The following is a 17,217-nucleotide window of genomic DNA, read 5'->3' on the forward strand; positions in this document are numbered from 1 at the left end:
TACTTGTCAGATCTCTGGGAAAGGAAAGACTTTAAAACCAAGCAAGAGTTAGAGAAAATTACAAAATGTAAATTAAATGGTTTTGATTATATTAAACTAAAAAGTTTTTGTACAAACAAAAACAATGTAGTCAAAATCAGAAGGGAAACAACAAATTGGGAAAAAATCTTTATAACGAAAAACTCTGACAGGGGTCTAATTACTCAAATATACAAGGAGTTAAAGCAATTGTATAAAAAATCAAGCCATTCCCCAATTGATAAATGGGCAAGAGACATGAATAGACAATTTTCAGGTAAAGAAATCAAAAGTATTAATAAGCACATGAGAAAGTGTTCCAAATCTCTAATAATCAGAGAAATGCAAATCAAAACAACTCTGAGGTATCACCTCACACCTAGCAGATTGGCTAAAATGAAAGAAGGGGAGAGTAATGAATGCTGGAGGGGATGTGGCAAAATTGGGACATTAATGCATTGCTGGTGGAGCTGTGAACTGATCCAGCCATTCTGGCTGGCAATTTGGAATCACGCTCAAAGGGCTATAAAAGAATGCCTGCCCTTTGATCCAGCCATACCATTGCTGGGTTTGTACCCCAAAGAGATCATAGATAAACAGACTTGTACGAAAATATTCATAGCTACGCTTTTTGTGGTGGCAACAAATTGGAAAAGGAGGGTATGTCCTTCAATTGGGGAATGGCTGAACAAACTGTGGTATATGCGGGTGATGGAATACTATTGTGCTAAAAGGAATAATAAACTGGAGAAGTTCCAGGCGAACTGGAGAGACCTCCGGGAACTGATGCAGAGCGAAAGGAGCAGAGCCAGAAGAACCCTATACACAGAGACTGACATTCTGTGGTAAAATCGAATGTAATGGACCTCTGAACCAGCAGCAATGCAATGACCCAGGACAATTCTGAGGGATTTATGGTAAAGATGCTACCCACATTCAGAGGAGGGACTGCAGGAGAGGAAACATATAGGAAAAACAACTGCATGAACGCATGGGTCGGGGTGGACATGATTGAGGGTGTAGACTCGAAACTACCACACCAATGCAACTACCAACAATTTGGAAATTGGTCTTGATCAAGGACACATGACAAAACTAGTGGAAATGCGCATGGGTAGGGGGGGCGCGGGGGGGGGGGTTGAAGGGGAAAGGAGGAGCTTGAATCATGTAACCATGTTAAAAATGAATATTAATAAATGTAAAAAAAAAAAAAAGAGAGAGAGAAAAAGGAAAAAAAAACAAAAAAAAACAGTTAAGTGATTGACTCAGGATCACATAGCTAGGAAGTGTCTGAGGTCAGATATGAACCCAGGACCTCCTGTCTCCCGGTCTGGCACTCTTATCCGCTGAGCCACTCAGCTGCCCCTTGTGTATATATTTATCTATATTTTTATATATACTCATTATGTCTCCCATTAGACTCAGCCATTGAGAGTTGCAATTGTTTCTTTCTTTGTACTTGTGTTTCTAGTGCCTAGCATGGTACATGATACATAGTAAGCATTTGGTGCCTTGTTAACTGTTGATTGATTGATGGAGGATATCCTATGGCAGATATTTAGGAGGAGCTGTTTTTTTAGGAGGAACTTTTCTCTCCCTTTCCTGTCACCTTTGTAGGCTGGTCCAGATAAATATTATCTGCTGAGGGCCCTACCCTGTAGTGGGAAGGCTTAGGAACCTTATCAAGAGGAAACAGTAGCTACACTGTATTCGTGCTGCCACTTGTCACTGCTGCAGACATTTTGGAGAGCAGTTGGACCATATGTAATAAGCACGAAGTTGGGGGCAACTTGGTGGCCCAGAGTCAGGAGCTCCTTGGATTGGGTTCACATGTGGCCTCAGACACTTCCTAGCTCTGTGACCCTGGGCAGGTCACTTATCCCTTATTGCCTAGACCTTACCTCTCTTCTGCCTAGAAATCAATATACAGTATTCATTCTAAGATGGAAGGTAAGGGTTTTAAAAAAAAAAGCATAAAATCAATTGTGCCTTTGAACACTTTGACTTTGATTCTATTGCATATTCCAAAAAGGAACTGGGATTTTATCTTCCCAAAATAATAAAAAATAAATAGAAATAATCATAGCTGGTCTAGATGCATAGCCAGAAGAAAAAAGGAAACCTAAATGTACAGTATTTGGAGACTGGTCAAAGTCATCATGATATTTTTAAAAATTAATTAATTTAGAAGATTTTTTCATGGTTACATGATTCATGTTCTTCCCTTCCCCCCTCCCAGAGCCAATGAACAATTCCACTGGGTTTTACGTGTATCATTGATCAAGACCTATTTCCATATTATTAATACTTGCAATAGAGGGATCATTTAAAGTCAAAACCCCCAGTCATATACCCTTCGAACCATGTGATCAATCATGTTTTTCTTCTGTGTTTCTATTCCCACAGTTCTTCCTCTGAATGTGGATAGTGTTCTTTCTCATAAGTTCCTCAGAATTGTCCTGAGTCATTGCATTGCTACTGGTAGAAAAGTCTATTACATTTGATTTTACCACAGTGTATCAGCCTCTGTGTACAATGTTCTCCTGGTTCTGCTCCTTTCGCTCTGCATCAATTCCTGGAGGTCATTCCAGTTCACATGGAATTCCTCCAGTTCATTATTCCTTTCAGCACAATAATATTCTATCACCATCAGATACCACAGTTTGTTCAGCCATTCCCCAATTGATGGTCTTCATATTTTAAGATAAAAGCAAATAAAGAAGAGGAAAGACCTACATGAATGCATAGGAAAATCAGCAAAACCAGTTCTGTGGTTCAGTGACTGATTGTTATTTGATGATTTATTTGAGTCTACCATCTTTGAATTCTAAGGCAAGACTTCCTAGTCTTTTTCGGTCCCCTTATATCTTAGCTTTCAGTAAACCTTTCTTCTCACTCTGGCACATCCTTCCACCATGCTGGCCCCCTTTTCCAACCAATGAGTTTCTTCTGGAACCTTCATTTTAGGGACAGGCTTGAGAGCCATTCTTCATTTCCTTCCAGCCTTGCTTCTGACTCTCTTATTGTGCCCCCATGCTCACTTGAGTGTCTTTTCTTGCCATCTGCTTGATCCTCTCTTCATTTCTCATTTATGGATTATCTTTCCCAATAGAATGTAAACTTAAGAGAAGGGGTTGTCTGCTTGTGTTATTATAAACCCTAGTAATTAGCACAATGCCTGGTACATAGTAAGTGTTTAATAATGCTTGTAGCCTTTCTGCCTGCTTACTTTCTTATACTCCCTAGTCACTGTGAAAGATAAGTTCTGGAGTTTACCATACATATGGAATAATTTTGATTTTTTGGAAAATTTGATTTTTCATAAAGAAAATTTTATTCAGCATATATTTTTAATATCATAAAATTGTTAAATATTTATCAGAACAGAGTCAAATAAATTACTGAGACTTTTTGATGCTCTTTCTTATCAACAGATAATTTTATTCTTAGTATAGAGCCCTTTCAAAAAAAAAGGGCTACCCAATATCATGCCGAATCTACAATTTTCTTGCATTGGATTTGATTGAGAACAGGACTGAGAATCCTGATTCACAAAGATCAGTTGTTAAAAATAGAACTCAGGCCTTGTGAGCACATTCGGTAATAATGGGACATGCTTCACTAAGGGTATACCAGATGTCTGGTAACTTCATTGTTTGGAAATCAATTCAGAAGCTCTGTTTTCTTCTGAGATTTGGTTTATTCATCTTTCAGTGGGTTGTTGCAGATTTTCTTCTAGCTCAGTATGAAAAGAGTTCCATTTTCAAATCTCATTTATTTGGTTTTAATCAGTAGAAATTAGTCCTCCAACTGTCTCTTTCACATTTTTCAGAGATATTATAATACTTCTCCTTTTATTGTTATAGATATTCTCCATACTTCCTTGAAAGCTTCTTTTACCCTCTGAAGAGTATATACAACAAGAGTTCCTAAGCCAACTTAGGAACTCTTGTTCTAAGAGTTTTAAGATTTTACTCCTAAGTTTATATATTTTTTGTGTTATTTAACTGTTATTCAGTTCATAAGAATTTAAAAAAAATTTTATTGATGACTTTTTTACTCCTTCATCCCAGGCATTTCTGGATATATTTAGTGCTCACCTTTCCCACCCAAGAATCTCATTTTCCTTTAAGATGCTAGAATTTTAGATATTGAAGTTAGAGAATATGAGACAATCTTGTAGCAAAGAAAATCATTTAAAATTAGTTTACACAACAGCCCTATATGATTAAATATGCAGCATCATGTAACCATAGCTTTCCACCTCTTCAAAAGGAAAAGATATGCAGGTAGCTGGGTGGCTCAGTGAATTGAGAGCCACACCAGAGATAGGAGGTCCTAGGTTCAAATCTGGCCGCAGATACTTCCTAGCTATGTGACCTGGGGCAAGTCACTTGACCCCCATTGCCTAGCCCTTACCACTCTTCTGCCTTAGGACCAATGCATAGTATTGATTCTAGGGCTGAAGGTAACAGTTTTAAAAACAAAACAAAACAAAAATGGAAAAGACAGCTGTTGATTGCAGTTTTGAAAACTTTTCGTACATTTTGTCCACTTAAGCTATTGAGGAATGGCTCTTGGTTTTATTTATTTTTGTGTGTATAGTATTTACATGTAGTGCATTTTCTTTTTTTTAATAACAAAATTAAACATTATCATTATAAGTGTTTATCTTCACTTTGGGTTTTTTGTTTACATGATTATAGTCATGTTTATTGTTCTCCTTATTCTGCTTTGCATCAGTTCAAGTCTTTCATGTTTCTCTGAACTCCTCATATTCATTGTTTTCATATAGTTTCATAATATTTCATTTATTCAGTAAAACATTTATTAAATATCTACTGTATGCTGTGCATTATATGCTAAGCTTTGGGGATATAAAGAAAAGCCCAAAACAGTTCATGCCCCCTAGGAAGTCATATTCTAATGGAGTAGGCAATATGGAAGACAACTATGTACAAGATAACTTGGAATAATCAACAGAGGGAAGGCATTATCCAATAGAAGAGGAGATTTTAGCAGCAATTTGAAGGAAGCCAGGGGAAACAGTGAGGGGAGAAGGAGGAATGAGTAGGGCCAACATTCAGGGCATGAAGGATAGCCAGAGAAAATGGCTAGTTAGGAGATAAAGTATCTTGGAGTAGCTTGTTTGAGTACTTTCATATAACCCAATTTTTTTGACTGTTTCAGTTATTTCCAGTTTTTTGTAATCCCAAACAACACTGCCTTGAATATTCTGTGGCATCTTTTTTTTATTTGCTTGTTTTTGAGCTTCTTGGGGTAAATGCCCAGCATTGAAATCTCTACCTCTCCCTCTGTTCCTCTCTCTCTTCCTTCTTCCATCTTTCTCCACCCTCCCTCTCTCTCTGTCTCTCTCTCCTTTTCCTCTGTCACTCTCTCCTTTCCTGTTCCCTCTCTTCCTCCCCTCTCCGTCCCTCTCCCTCTACCTCTTCCTCTTTCCCTCTCTCCCTTCCAATCTGTTGCCCAGCCCTTTGATTTCATCTCTAGTGTAGCTGCCTGCAGCCACAAATTAATATTCGTGGGTGGACACCTGAGAAGGGAAGTTAGAAGCCGAGGGAAAATGGGTGAAGGGGATTTAGAGAGAGAGGGAACACAATAAAGGAAGAAAGACTCAGAGACGAAGGGTGCAACAACATGGGTTCCAGTGTGTGTGCTCCTCTGATGGAGAGCTACATGTGTCCCCAGTCTTTTATTGGAGAATCAAGGAATGGGGAATGGGAGGTAGTTAATGATCATGTGACATGGCATATGATTTGACATTGGCTCAAATGACAACCACAAGATCAAAGAGGAGGAGGTTAATCAAACGTGACCTAGTAGGGAATCTGGTCTGTCAAGGTAGGAGCTAGGACCCTATGGCAGCTAACATCCTGCTCAGGAATTCTCCTAACCTTTGGACTGTAGTTTTGGAGAGTGATCAGAATTAATAGAGTACCAATTAAATACAATGATCAAGAAATAATATGACCATGAGTCTGATACATGAGCACATAAGTTACAATATTAATACATCAATAATACTTTCAAGATTAGCATATACCTGGGATGCCACATCTAGCATATGCCCCCTTCTCTCTTTCCTCTGTCAGTGCCCCCTTCCTGGTGCAGGGCCTCACCTCCACCTTGAATTACTGTAATAGCCTGCTAGTGGGGCTATCTGCCTCCTGTGGTCTCCCTACTCCAGTCATTCCTCCACTCAGCATCGAAATAATCTTCCTGCAGCCCAGATCTAAGTAAATTCTATCACCTCTAGGATCAAATCTAAAATGTCATGTTTGGCATTCAGAGCCGTTCACAGCCTGGCAACCTCCTACCTTTCAAGGCTTCTTCTACCTTCCACCCTCCCCCACCTCTTCTGGCCAGTGCCTTTCCTCATTGCTGTTCTTGCACAACATGGTCCATCTCCCAACTCTGGAGCTTTTTGTCATGCCTGGAATACTTTCCTTTATCATCTCCACTTCTCTAAGAAGCCTTTCCTTTAATTCTCCTTGATTCCTTATTGATTCTTTCCTTTATTCTGTATCTCTTTTGTTTGTACATAGTTGTTTTCTTTTCTCTCCATTGGATTGGGAACTCCTCAAAGGCAGGGATTCTCTTTCACCTTTCTCTGTATCTTTAGCCCTCAGTACTGTGCCTGGCACATGGTAGTCCCTTAACAAATGCCTGTTGACTAGCTTTAAAAAGAAGTAGCATTTCATGCTCTTTCTTCTGGGCTGGGCTTTCTGTAATTCCCACATGCTTCCTGGTCAGGTGAGAGGTGGCCTCCTGGAGGACCTATTTGCTAACTTTTCTCCACTGTTGATTTCAGAAACATGAGTTCTCTGTGGACATGACCTGCGAGGGCTGCTCTAATGCAGTCACCCGAGTCCTCAACAAGCTGGGTGGTAAGTGGGACAGAGGAGGCTGGAGAGCATGAATGGGGGAGCCTGGGAAATATAGGGGAGGCTGAGGCTAGTTACAAATGTCTCTGCATGCTCTTCTATTAGCTCTGAGAAGAGTACCTTTTTTTATTATGTACCAGTTTATTATGGATTCAAAGACTGTTTGGAATGGATTATCAGTATCTGCTCCTCTAGTCCCTTATGTGACAGATCAGGAAATGGAGGTTTGGAGGAAAGTGACTTGCCCAAAATCATATCATTACTTGGTGTCAGAGGAAATTAGAACCCAGAATTCCTAATGCTTCATTGAGAACTCCCTTTCTACCACACCAGGTCTCTTTGGTCATATACAAAGACAATTAATGTTAATCCACTGTCAAGGTGACAGATACTTTGAGCAGGGAGATAGGCTATCCTCGTTTAGTCACTGATTTTGTTATTGAGCAGTTATTCCATTCAGTTCAATGAGCATTTATTAAGTGCCTGCTGTATGCAAGGCCCTATTCTGGGGGTGTCAGTGGGAGTGGAGGATACAAGATACAAAAGTGTAACTGCCCTTTCCCTAGACACTTTCATAGGTGCTTGAATTTTGAGACTAGCTGGTAGGGCAGAGCAGCTCAACCAACATTCAGGGACTAGAACAGTTGCATGTGACTGTTGAGGAAGGGAGAGTCAACTATGAGTCCCTCTCTTTGTTAGAGCTGAATTCTAACCTCTTGAACTGATACAGAAGTGAAACTGGGCCAGAAACAAAGAAAATCTCAGAATGTCAACTTTTAGGGGAGGAGTTAAATGCATTCAACAAGTTCTGGAGAAAACCAAGCTTATGTTTGTATATGTTGTTGTCTGCAGATATCCTAGTGATTTTCATCCTGTCTCTTGTGGAGTACTTCAGCAAGTGGCACATAGGAAAACCCCCATGCTCTGTGCTAGGCTGGCAGGAAAACCACCAGAGAGGGCAGGAACTAACTAGAAGTCCAGGCATGTGGGTTCCATCTTCATAGGCCTAGTTAGCCCCAGACTCCAGTTCCCTACCTTGTTTAGATGGATAGGTGAATGCGCTTACTCCCTGGTGCTAAAGAGCTTCTTGGAACACTCCCGAGGAGGGCCACCTGTATCTCTCTCTCTCTGTTTTGCCTACTTTTCATTGTCTAGCTTGCTTTTTCTCTGATTATCTCTCCACTCTCTCCATCTCTCCCTTTTCTTTTCTCTCTCCCTTGCCTATATGTGAGGTCTGATTTCCCTCAGGATTGCTGCCATTTCCTCAGGATGAAAGAATTTGCTGACCCCTGATGGCAGCTCTCTAGACATCTGAGCTGAGTTACTTGTATTGCAGGGGTTTTTAATCTGGGGGCTACAAGTGTGTGTGTGTGTGTGTGTGTGTGTGTGTGTGTGTGTGTGTGTGTGTGTGTGTGTGTGTGTGTGTGTTGGGAGGGGCAGTAGCTAGGTGTCTCAGTGGACAGCACTAGGCTTGGAATTAGGAAGACTCATCTTTCTGAGTTCAAAAGTGGCCTCAGACCCTTAATAGCTACGTGACCCTGGGCAAGTCACTTATCCCTTTTTATCTCAGTTCTTCTTCTGTAAAAGTGAGCTGGAGAAGGAAATGACAAACTATTTCAGTGTCTTTGCAAGAAAACCCCAAAATAAGGTTATAAAGAGTCAGACACAATTGAAATAACCCAATCACAACTAAATTTTAAATAAATGTCTTTTAATGTAATTGACTTCCTTTGTAATTCTGTGTATTTTATTGTACGCATTTAAAAGCATGATTCTGAGAAGGGATCCACAAGCTTTACCAGAATGTCCAAAGGGGTCCTTGACACAAAAACATTAAGCCCTGCTCTTGAATCTAGTGCCATTCTCTTTAACCACATGAAAGTTGCTTTCCCCAGAGGGTCTGTGCTTGGAAATCTGAGCCTCTTAAGAGCTTCCTTTTCTCTTTTCCTTAGAGGAATTTTGGGAAGAAGGATAGGCATTTCAGACCTGACATGTTACAGACAAAATACACTCCAGATCTTGAACCTATTGGGTAGAGGGAGCCCCATGTTCGATTGTTCCCTATGCAGGGATCTGAGAGGACTGTTTTCTGGTAGAAAGTGTATTAGACTGCTCTCCCCAGTAGGAACCAGGTTCTAGTCTTACATCTGCCAACTAATTCTGTGCATGACTTTAGGCAAATCTATTTCCCTCCTCAGTTTTCTCCCAAAATAAGTGTTAGATTAAATGATCTTGAAGGTTCTTTTCAGCTCTTAAGAGTCTGTGACTGTGGTTAGAACTGTGATTAGACCCCTAGCTGGGGTCTGGATCTCACCCCTTCCCATTTGAATACTTCTCTGAGATCACTTGAAAATGTCTCATTTATTTGTTTTGTTAAGAGTTACTACCTTAGCAATTTATCAAGCATGTCTTGTTTTCTATACTATAAGAGGACAACTAAGTGGTACAGTGGATAAGAGTGCTGGACTTTGAGTTAGGAAGATTCATTTCTTGAGTTCAAATCTGGCCTCAGACACTTATTAGCTGTGTGATCCTGGGCATGCCACTTAACCCTATTTGCCTTAGTTTCCTCATCTGTAGAATGAACCGAGGAGGAAAATAGCAAAGTACTACCGCGTCTTTGCCAAGACTCCAGATAAGGTCAAGAATAGTCAGACACAACTGAAACAACTGAACAACAACACACTACTGTAAGAAGTCTTGGCCTCTGGGAGCCAGAGGAAGTAGAGGTCCTCTTTTGAAAGGAATTCTAGGCCAGCTTAGCATCCAGGTACCTCCAGAGGGGAAGCTAACCCGTAGCAGATCAAAGCTTAAGAGCATCAAGAATACTGGGGGTAGGATTAGTTGGGGAAGGGGCAGAATGCAGAGGGAATTTGCTTTCATAGAACTCAGAGTTTGGGAACTAGGTACCTGCATTGTATTCAGAGTGCTTTTGGGATGGTCTCTGCCTAGCCACCTTTTTGCGATAAAGCTCCAGAATGGTTAAGTTCAGCCCTGCTCCCAAGGATCTAATTGCCACCTTATGTTTCCTCTGCTGCTGGGATATTAAAACTCCTTGGCAGTCAGTTACTAGTCTCCTGGTCATTGTTAATACTTTTTCTTGCCTGGGTCATAGTAGCCTAAATCCTGTGCTTATTATCCTTGGGGACATCATTGTATAAGTTGATGGTCTCCTCAAGTACCCTGGCCTTCCACCTCAGCTACACCCAGATCCTTGCTCTGATAGTCGATTTCCTTGATTCAGAACTCCATAACTTTTCTTTCTTAATTTAACTTCCTGTTTTTCAATCTCTTCCTCTTCCTTAGCCCTCCTAAAACCTATACTTAAACTTTACTGTGACCTCCAGTCCCTCTACATCTCCTAACTCATGTACATTAATTGCTTTCTTAATTCATGTATCATCCCTATTCTGATCTCATTTCTGACCTTTCAAAGACTTGACCCTTGCCCTTTTGTCTTTTTGACAGTAAGCCTTGCAAAACCCCAGCCTTAGGCTACCCTCACCATTCACTTTTTCTTGCTCCTTATGTCTTGCTGGAAACTCCTGGAAAAAGCATACCCTCTCTTTTCACCACAAATGCATTTAATCACAATTATGCCTTCCCTTATGCCCTAAAATCCTTTTTATTTTTCCTAAATGGACTTGTTCTAGCATACTTTCTATAGTGATTATTCTACTCACTTTCTTTCTGAAGAGAAGTCTTTGACTTCTACTTTACTGAGAAAATAGAAGCTATTGTAACTATCCTCTTTTTAAAAAATCTCTACCTCCATTAACTCCCATTCTCTCTTTTACTTTCTTTGATGAATAGGTGGACTTTCTTCTTGTCAAGACAAATCTGTCCATTTTTTTAATATTTTGTTTTTTAGAAAAATTTTCCATGGTTACATGATTCATGTTTTTACTTTCCCCTTCATCCCCACCCCCACCCCAATCCCCCCCATGGAATGCACATTTCCACTGGTTTTAACTTGTGTCATCAATCAAGACTTATTTCCATATTATTGATAGTTACATTGGTGTGGTCGTTTAGTGTCTACATCCCCAATCATGTCCGCATCAACCCATGTGTTCAAGCGGTTGTTTTACTTCTGTGTTTCCACTCCTGTAGTTCTTCCTCTGAATGTAGGTAGTGTTCTTTTCCATAAGTCCCTCAGAGTTGTCTTGGGTCATTGCATTGCTGCTAGTACAGAAGTCCATTACATTTTATTTTACCACAGTGTATCAGTCTCTGTGTACAATGTTCTCCTGGCTCTGCTCCTTTCACTCTGCATCAATTCCTGGAGGTCATTCCAATTCACATGGAATTCCTCCAGTTCTTTATTCCTTTGAGCACAATAGTATTCCATCACCAGCAGATACCACAATTTGTTCAGCCATTCCCCAATTAAAGGGCATACCCTTGTTTCCCAGTTTTTTACCACCACAAAAAGCTCAGCTAAAATCTGTCCATTTTTTAAAAAAACCTTTACCTTCTTTCTTAGAGTCAATGCTAAGTATTGGTTCCAAGGAAGAAGAGTGGTTAGGGATAGGCAATGGGGGTTAAGTGACTTGCTCAGGATCACACAGCCACGAAGTGTCTGAGGCCAGATTTGAACCTAGGACCTCTTGTCTCCAGGCCTGGGACTATAAATACTGAGCCAATTAGTTGTCCCCTCTCATACTTTTGATCTCATTCCTTCTTGATCTCTTTTGGGACCTTTCTCTCTCTCATCTTCAGTCTCCCTAACTACTAGCTCCTTCTTGCCCACCTACAAACATTCCCTGGTCTATCCCATCCTTAAAAATACCTTTCCTTCACTCTGTCATCCCCTCATGATCTTGTTCAATATCTGTTCTCCTAAAACTTCTAAATCACCTACACTTGTATTTCCATTGTCTCCCTCTTATTTTTTAAGAATTAAGTAATTTTTTTATTGATGTCCTTTAAAAAATATTGTCACTTACCAATGCCCTCCCCTTCATAAAGCCCTCCCTTGAGACAAAAAATAACAATAACTAGAATTTATATAGTGCTTTAAAGGATACATAGTGCTTTATATGTATAATCTCATTTGATTTTCACAATCACCTCCTGAAATGGATGTTCTTATTATTCCCATTTTACTGATGGGGAGATTAAAGTACAGAGAGAGGTTAAGTGATTTGTTTAGGATTACACAACTAGCTAAATGTCTGAGGCAGGATTTGAATTCAGATCTTCCTGATTGGGTCCAGCAGTATTTATCTATTTGATCTAACTGCCTATCTCAGTAAAGTTAGCACATTCACTCACTTCTCAGTCTTTTTTTTTAAATCAATATTTAATTGAAATGCTTTCTCCAAGATTAACAATGGCAGATATTCATTCTCTTTCTTTCTCTCTCTCTCTCTCCCCCACCGCTCTCCTCCTCTCTCAGCTGTTTTCATTTTTTTTTAAATTACTGATGCCTTTCATTGTTAAATCACATTCATTTTCAACTATATGCCTCCCTATTCCTACCCAGAGAGCTATCCTTTCTAACAACAATTTTAAAAGAAAAAAAATTAACTGATAAAAGTCCATTGGCTTTTTCAGAGTCCTATCTACTTGGCTTCTAAATAGAACTTTTGAAATTGTTGCTTCCCTATCCCCCCATTCTTGGCTTCCCCTAATTATTCTCTTCCCTTAGCATCCATAAAACTGCCCTCTTGGTTCTTATTCTACCTGTGTGACTGACTATCCCTTTCCCACCTCCTGCCCACTAAGTGTAGAGACCCCATAAAACTTTGTTCTGGGTACTTTTTTCCTTCTATGCTCTCACTCTTAATGATGCCAACACCTTCCCTAGGTTCAATTATCAATGTACAGATGACTCCCAGATTTATATATTTTGCTCCATTTTCTAGGAAGTAGTTCCCAATTGCCAACTGCCAATTTGACATTTCCTGAATATTCCTTTAGCATCTCAAACTCAGCACATCCAGAACTGGAGCTCATTCTCTTTTCCTCTATCCTGTCTCCAAACCTCTGTTTCTCATGATCAAGAGAAATCTCTTTAATTCTTCTCTCATCATCTTTCTAGTCCCTCATGTTCATGGCTCTCTTTCCCTCCTGAAATGATTTTTAATTATTTTGAATTTACTTGGTGTGTATGTTGTATTCTCCCTTCCATCTGAGTAAATTTAGTCTTCTTGAGGGAAAGCCCAGTTTTGTTTTTGCCCCAATGATTCCCACAGTGCTTTTCATTCAGATGCTTAATTAATGTTGAATTGAATTCCATACTTGCATCAGCACCTGAAGGCCAGTCGATCCCATCCACCAGGTAAGGAAAATAGAGAAATAATAATAATAATAATAACTAACATTTATATAGGCCTCCAGAGTCTGCAAAGTGCTTTACATGTTATCTCTTTTGATCCTCTCACCAACCCTATGAGATTAGTGCTATTTTTATCCTCATTTTATGGATAAAGAAATGGAGGTAAAGAACATTGGAATGACTTGCACAAAATCATAGTTAGTAAATATCTGAGGCAAAATTAAAAAACTGAGGTCTTCTCACTCTAAATGTTACTGTAGTAATCTAACCACTGTATCACTGAGCTCCCAATAGGCAGTGTTGGCATCCTCGGTCTGATAGGATGATGAGGGAGCACAGCTGTGGGCTAGCGATAGTAGGTGAAGGAAAAAGAAACCAAATAAGAGAATCCTAGGAGATTAACTTGGAGGGGAGAACAAAATGTTGATTTCAAAAGTAGCAGAGAAAGAGTTGAAAGGAAGCCTTCCTTCAGTGGTATTCTCCCATCCTAGGAGAGCTGTAATAATTAAAATTATGAGGTTGATAGCAGCTTAATAACTTTATTAAATCAAAATAGTAGTAGTAGTAGTAGTAGTAGTAGTAGTAGTAGTAGTAGTAGTAGTAGTAGTAGTAGTAAACAGAGGGAAAGGTAGGAGAGAGGTAGAAAAATACTTAGCTTTCTAATCTATTGGCTGCCATGATGGGCCTGTGGCTAAACTCTGACAAGGGTTTCTTCCGTTCTCCATGCTCCCACCAGAAGCCCCAGACTGGCTCCTGGTCTGACCTTATAAGCTCTTTTCTCTACCCACATCACATCTCAGGAAGCAACCATGGTTTCTTAATTTGCCCAGGCTGTCCAGGGAAGCAGTGCCTGTGGAATCAGTTTCTTGTCTCATTGGTTCCTTGGTTATTTAACTTCCTTTTTCTGAGGGCTTATCTATACTTGAATTTTCTCAGTTTAATTTAATTAATTTAATTAGTTCAATTTAACCTCCAGATCACTGAAGACGACATTCAAAAATAAAAAAGATGCAATGGAGAGAGAAATTTGCTTCTGACAGAGCACTGTCTGGGAAATGGATTGGGAGGCTTGGGTTTGAGTTAAGATGGACTATTAAATCTGGAATAGACATTAAAGAGCTCCAGTTCCAACTAGTTTATAAGAAAGCAAGGAAATCCCAAAGAGGGGAAATGACTTACCCCCAATAAAACAGTATTCATCAGAGTCGTCCTTGTGGCCAGTCTCCTGACTCCCAAGCCAATGCCTTTTATTTTTTAAAACCCTTTCTGCCTTAGAATCAATACTACGCATTCATTCCAAGGCACAAGAGTGGTAAGGGCTAGGGAGTTGGGGATAAGTGATTTGCCCAGCATCATGCAGCTGGGAAATGTCAGAAGCCAGATTAGTTTGATGCTTTTCAACTCTAATATGTTGCCTTTGTGTATAATATATATGACCGTGAGCAAGTCACTTCCCTCCCTGAGTTTCCATTTCCTTGCCTACAAAATAGGAATCATATTGTCCTACCTACCACTTAGAGCCACTGTAGAGAGTGTGCTTAGTAGAGAAACAGCAGCTCTGACAGTTGTTCCCTCCCACCCCCGGCAGGGGTCCAGTTTGAGATCGACCTGCCCAACAAGAGGGTGTGCATCGATTCAGAGCATAGTGTGGAAACCCTGCTGGAGACCCTGAAGAAAACGGGGAAGACCACTACCTACCTGGGAGCCAAGTAGCGGCAAGCAGCAGTCTCTGGCCAGCAGGATGGACCCAAGGGGGAAGGTCAGTCAGGCCCGGGCTCTGGGAACAGGGGTCCCCCCTCAGCAGGGATGGAGAGCTGGAGAGGTAGGGAACAAAGCTAGGGAAGAGGCTGCTTCTGACCCTTTCACTGCCTTGTTTTGGCTTCAGCCACTCATTATCCCAACAGCTGGGGCTTTCTGCTCTGAAAATGGTGGGGAATGCCCCGGATGAGAATGAGAACAAGATAGATAGGGAGAGAAGGCCAAGAGGTGATCTCCAGCCACTGAAAGCCTTGTGGGGAGAAGCCTGTGCTATGTTCTTCAACAGATTGACTCACAACCTTTGGGCTTCAGTTGTAAAGAATTTTTTTTTAATTCTTACCTTCTGTCTTGGATCCTATACTAATGAACAGTTCCAAGGCAGAAGAGTTGTAAGAGCTCTGCAATTAGGATTAAGTGAGTTGCCCAAGGTCACACAGCTAGGAAGTGTATGAAGTCACCCAGAACCTCCAGGCCTGGCTCTATCTGCTGAGCCACCTAGCTGTCCCTGTTTTAGGGAATTCTTAAGGGAGTTGTGAAGTGACAGAAACATGAATAAAGGCACACCTAATATCCATCTTTTCTTGCTTTTTTCCCTCAGTTATGTGGCAAATATATTTTTTAATCTTTGAAAAAATTTTGAGTTCCAAATTCTCTCCCTTCCCATCCTGGAGAAGGCAAGCAATTTGATGTAGATTATACATGGGAAGTCATGCAAAGCTCATTTCCTTATTAGCCACTGGCATCCATCTTGAAAAAGAGAAACAAAAACCCACCTTGAAGATTATATCTTCTGCTTTGTTTAATGTTAGCTTCTGTGATGAATGGGATGAATTCCAATAGGTTATGAAAGTCTAAATAAAATACCTATGGGGTATGGAAACTTTCATCAGCAGCAGCATCATTAATATTTATATTGCATTTTAAAATTTGCAAAGTATTTTATAAAATATCTTATTTGATCTTAGAACAACTCTGGGAGGCAGGTGCTATTATTATTACCTCCATTTTATAGAGGAGAAAAACTGAAGCACAGAGAGTGGGTAAGTGGCTCACCTAGCTAGTGGCTGAGGTAGGAATTGAACTCAGGTCTTTCTGATTTCAGGTCCTACACTTTATTCACAGGGCCATAGAGCTGCCTCATAAAACTTGTAAAAAGTAAAAGGTGAGGGGGCCGGACTAGAAGAATTTAAACTTAGTTGTATACTAGCCATCCTAGTTGTATACTGAATTATAGTGTTTGTAGGCCCAGTTGTTGAGTCCCCTGCAGAGCTCCACCACTTTATCTCCTTGGAGGCTGGGTTGTACCTTACCCTTCCTACCTCCCCTGGTGCCCAGGACAGTGCCGTGCCTATCGGAAATCCAGGGCAAGTGGCGTGAGGATGGGGAGGCTCAGGGTGGGAGACGTAATGTTGCCTTGTCCCCAGCAGGGGGAGCCCCTGCCCTGCCTAACTTGCCCTCTCCTTCCTCTGCTTGCAGGAGCTGGAAAGGCAGGCTCCCCAGGACCACCTCCCATTCTGGCCAGCTGTGGGAAGGAGGGGAGACCTAGGAGTGGAAAGGAAAGAGAGGAAGGAGCGCATCAGTGACTGGGAGCCCACAGTGTTCCGGGGGAGCCCTTCGGCTCCCTGTCCCTCTTTCTTTGCCACCCTCTAATAAAATGGAGCTGGTCTTTGCTGGAAAAGAGTTCTCTGTATCTTTGGTTTGCTGCAGGCTGCCCTCGGCAACAGAAATGGTGGGATTGCAGGCCTTCTGCCATTGCGGTGAGGAGAGGACCTTTGGCTGGGAGAAGAAGAAAGTAAATGGAAAGTAGGAAGGGAGAGAGAATGCTCAGAGCCCACCCAATCATCACTATGTGGCCTCTGCATCAAGGCAGCCCTTTGTGGAGGGAGGGATTCTTCCCCTTTAGCGAAGGATTTTCCAGGGAAATACAGAGATGGTGATTTTTGCCATTGCTTGAGGGGCTTTGTTGCAACCAGCAGCCATTAGGAGACATGCTGTTTTTCTTAGTAAATATGCCCAGTAGCTGCCACCAGGGGATATCTTGGGTTGGATTGTATAGACCAAATGGTAGGATTATTCCTGAAACCAGAAACCACAAAGAATATCATAACATGGACATACAATGGGACAAAACTAGATTTTTGTATCTGTCTGGAACATTTGTAAACCTTAGTTTCGGGAAGCCGGTCAAAATAATTTTATGGTAGCTAGTGGCTCTCTGAAATTAGCCCTACAGATTAGGCTCCTGATACTTCTCTC

General features: G+C 40.9%; 1 protein-coding gene across 1 annotated transcript in view; it reads left to right on the plus strand.

Moving 5' to 3' along the window:
* Positions 1–16,639, plus strand: part of ATOX1 (antioxidant 1 copper chaperone) — a 33,947-nt gene extending 17,308 nt beyond the window's left edge. Inside the window, exons 2-4 of the mRNA XM_044661781.1 lie at positions 6,848–6,923; positions 14,792–14,962; positions 16,438–16,639. Coding sequence (XP_044517716.1) covers positions 6,848–6,923; positions 14,792–14,916 — 201 coding nt within the window. The 3' untranslated portion in view covers positions 14,917–14,962; positions 16,438–16,639. The remainder of the gene's footprint in view (positions 1–6,847; positions 6,924–14,791; positions 14,963–16,437) is intronic.
* The last annotated feature ends 578 nt before the right edge of the window (positions 16,640–17,217 follow it).

This window comes from Gracilinanus agilis, chromosome 2 (genome assembly GCF_016433145.1).
Source record: "Gracilinanus agilis isolate LMUSP501 chromosome 2, AgileGrace, whole genome shotgun sequence".
NCBI classification, from domain to species: Eukaryota; Metazoa; Chordata; class Mammalia; order Didelphimorphia; family Didelphidae; genus Gracilinanus; species Gracilinanus agilis.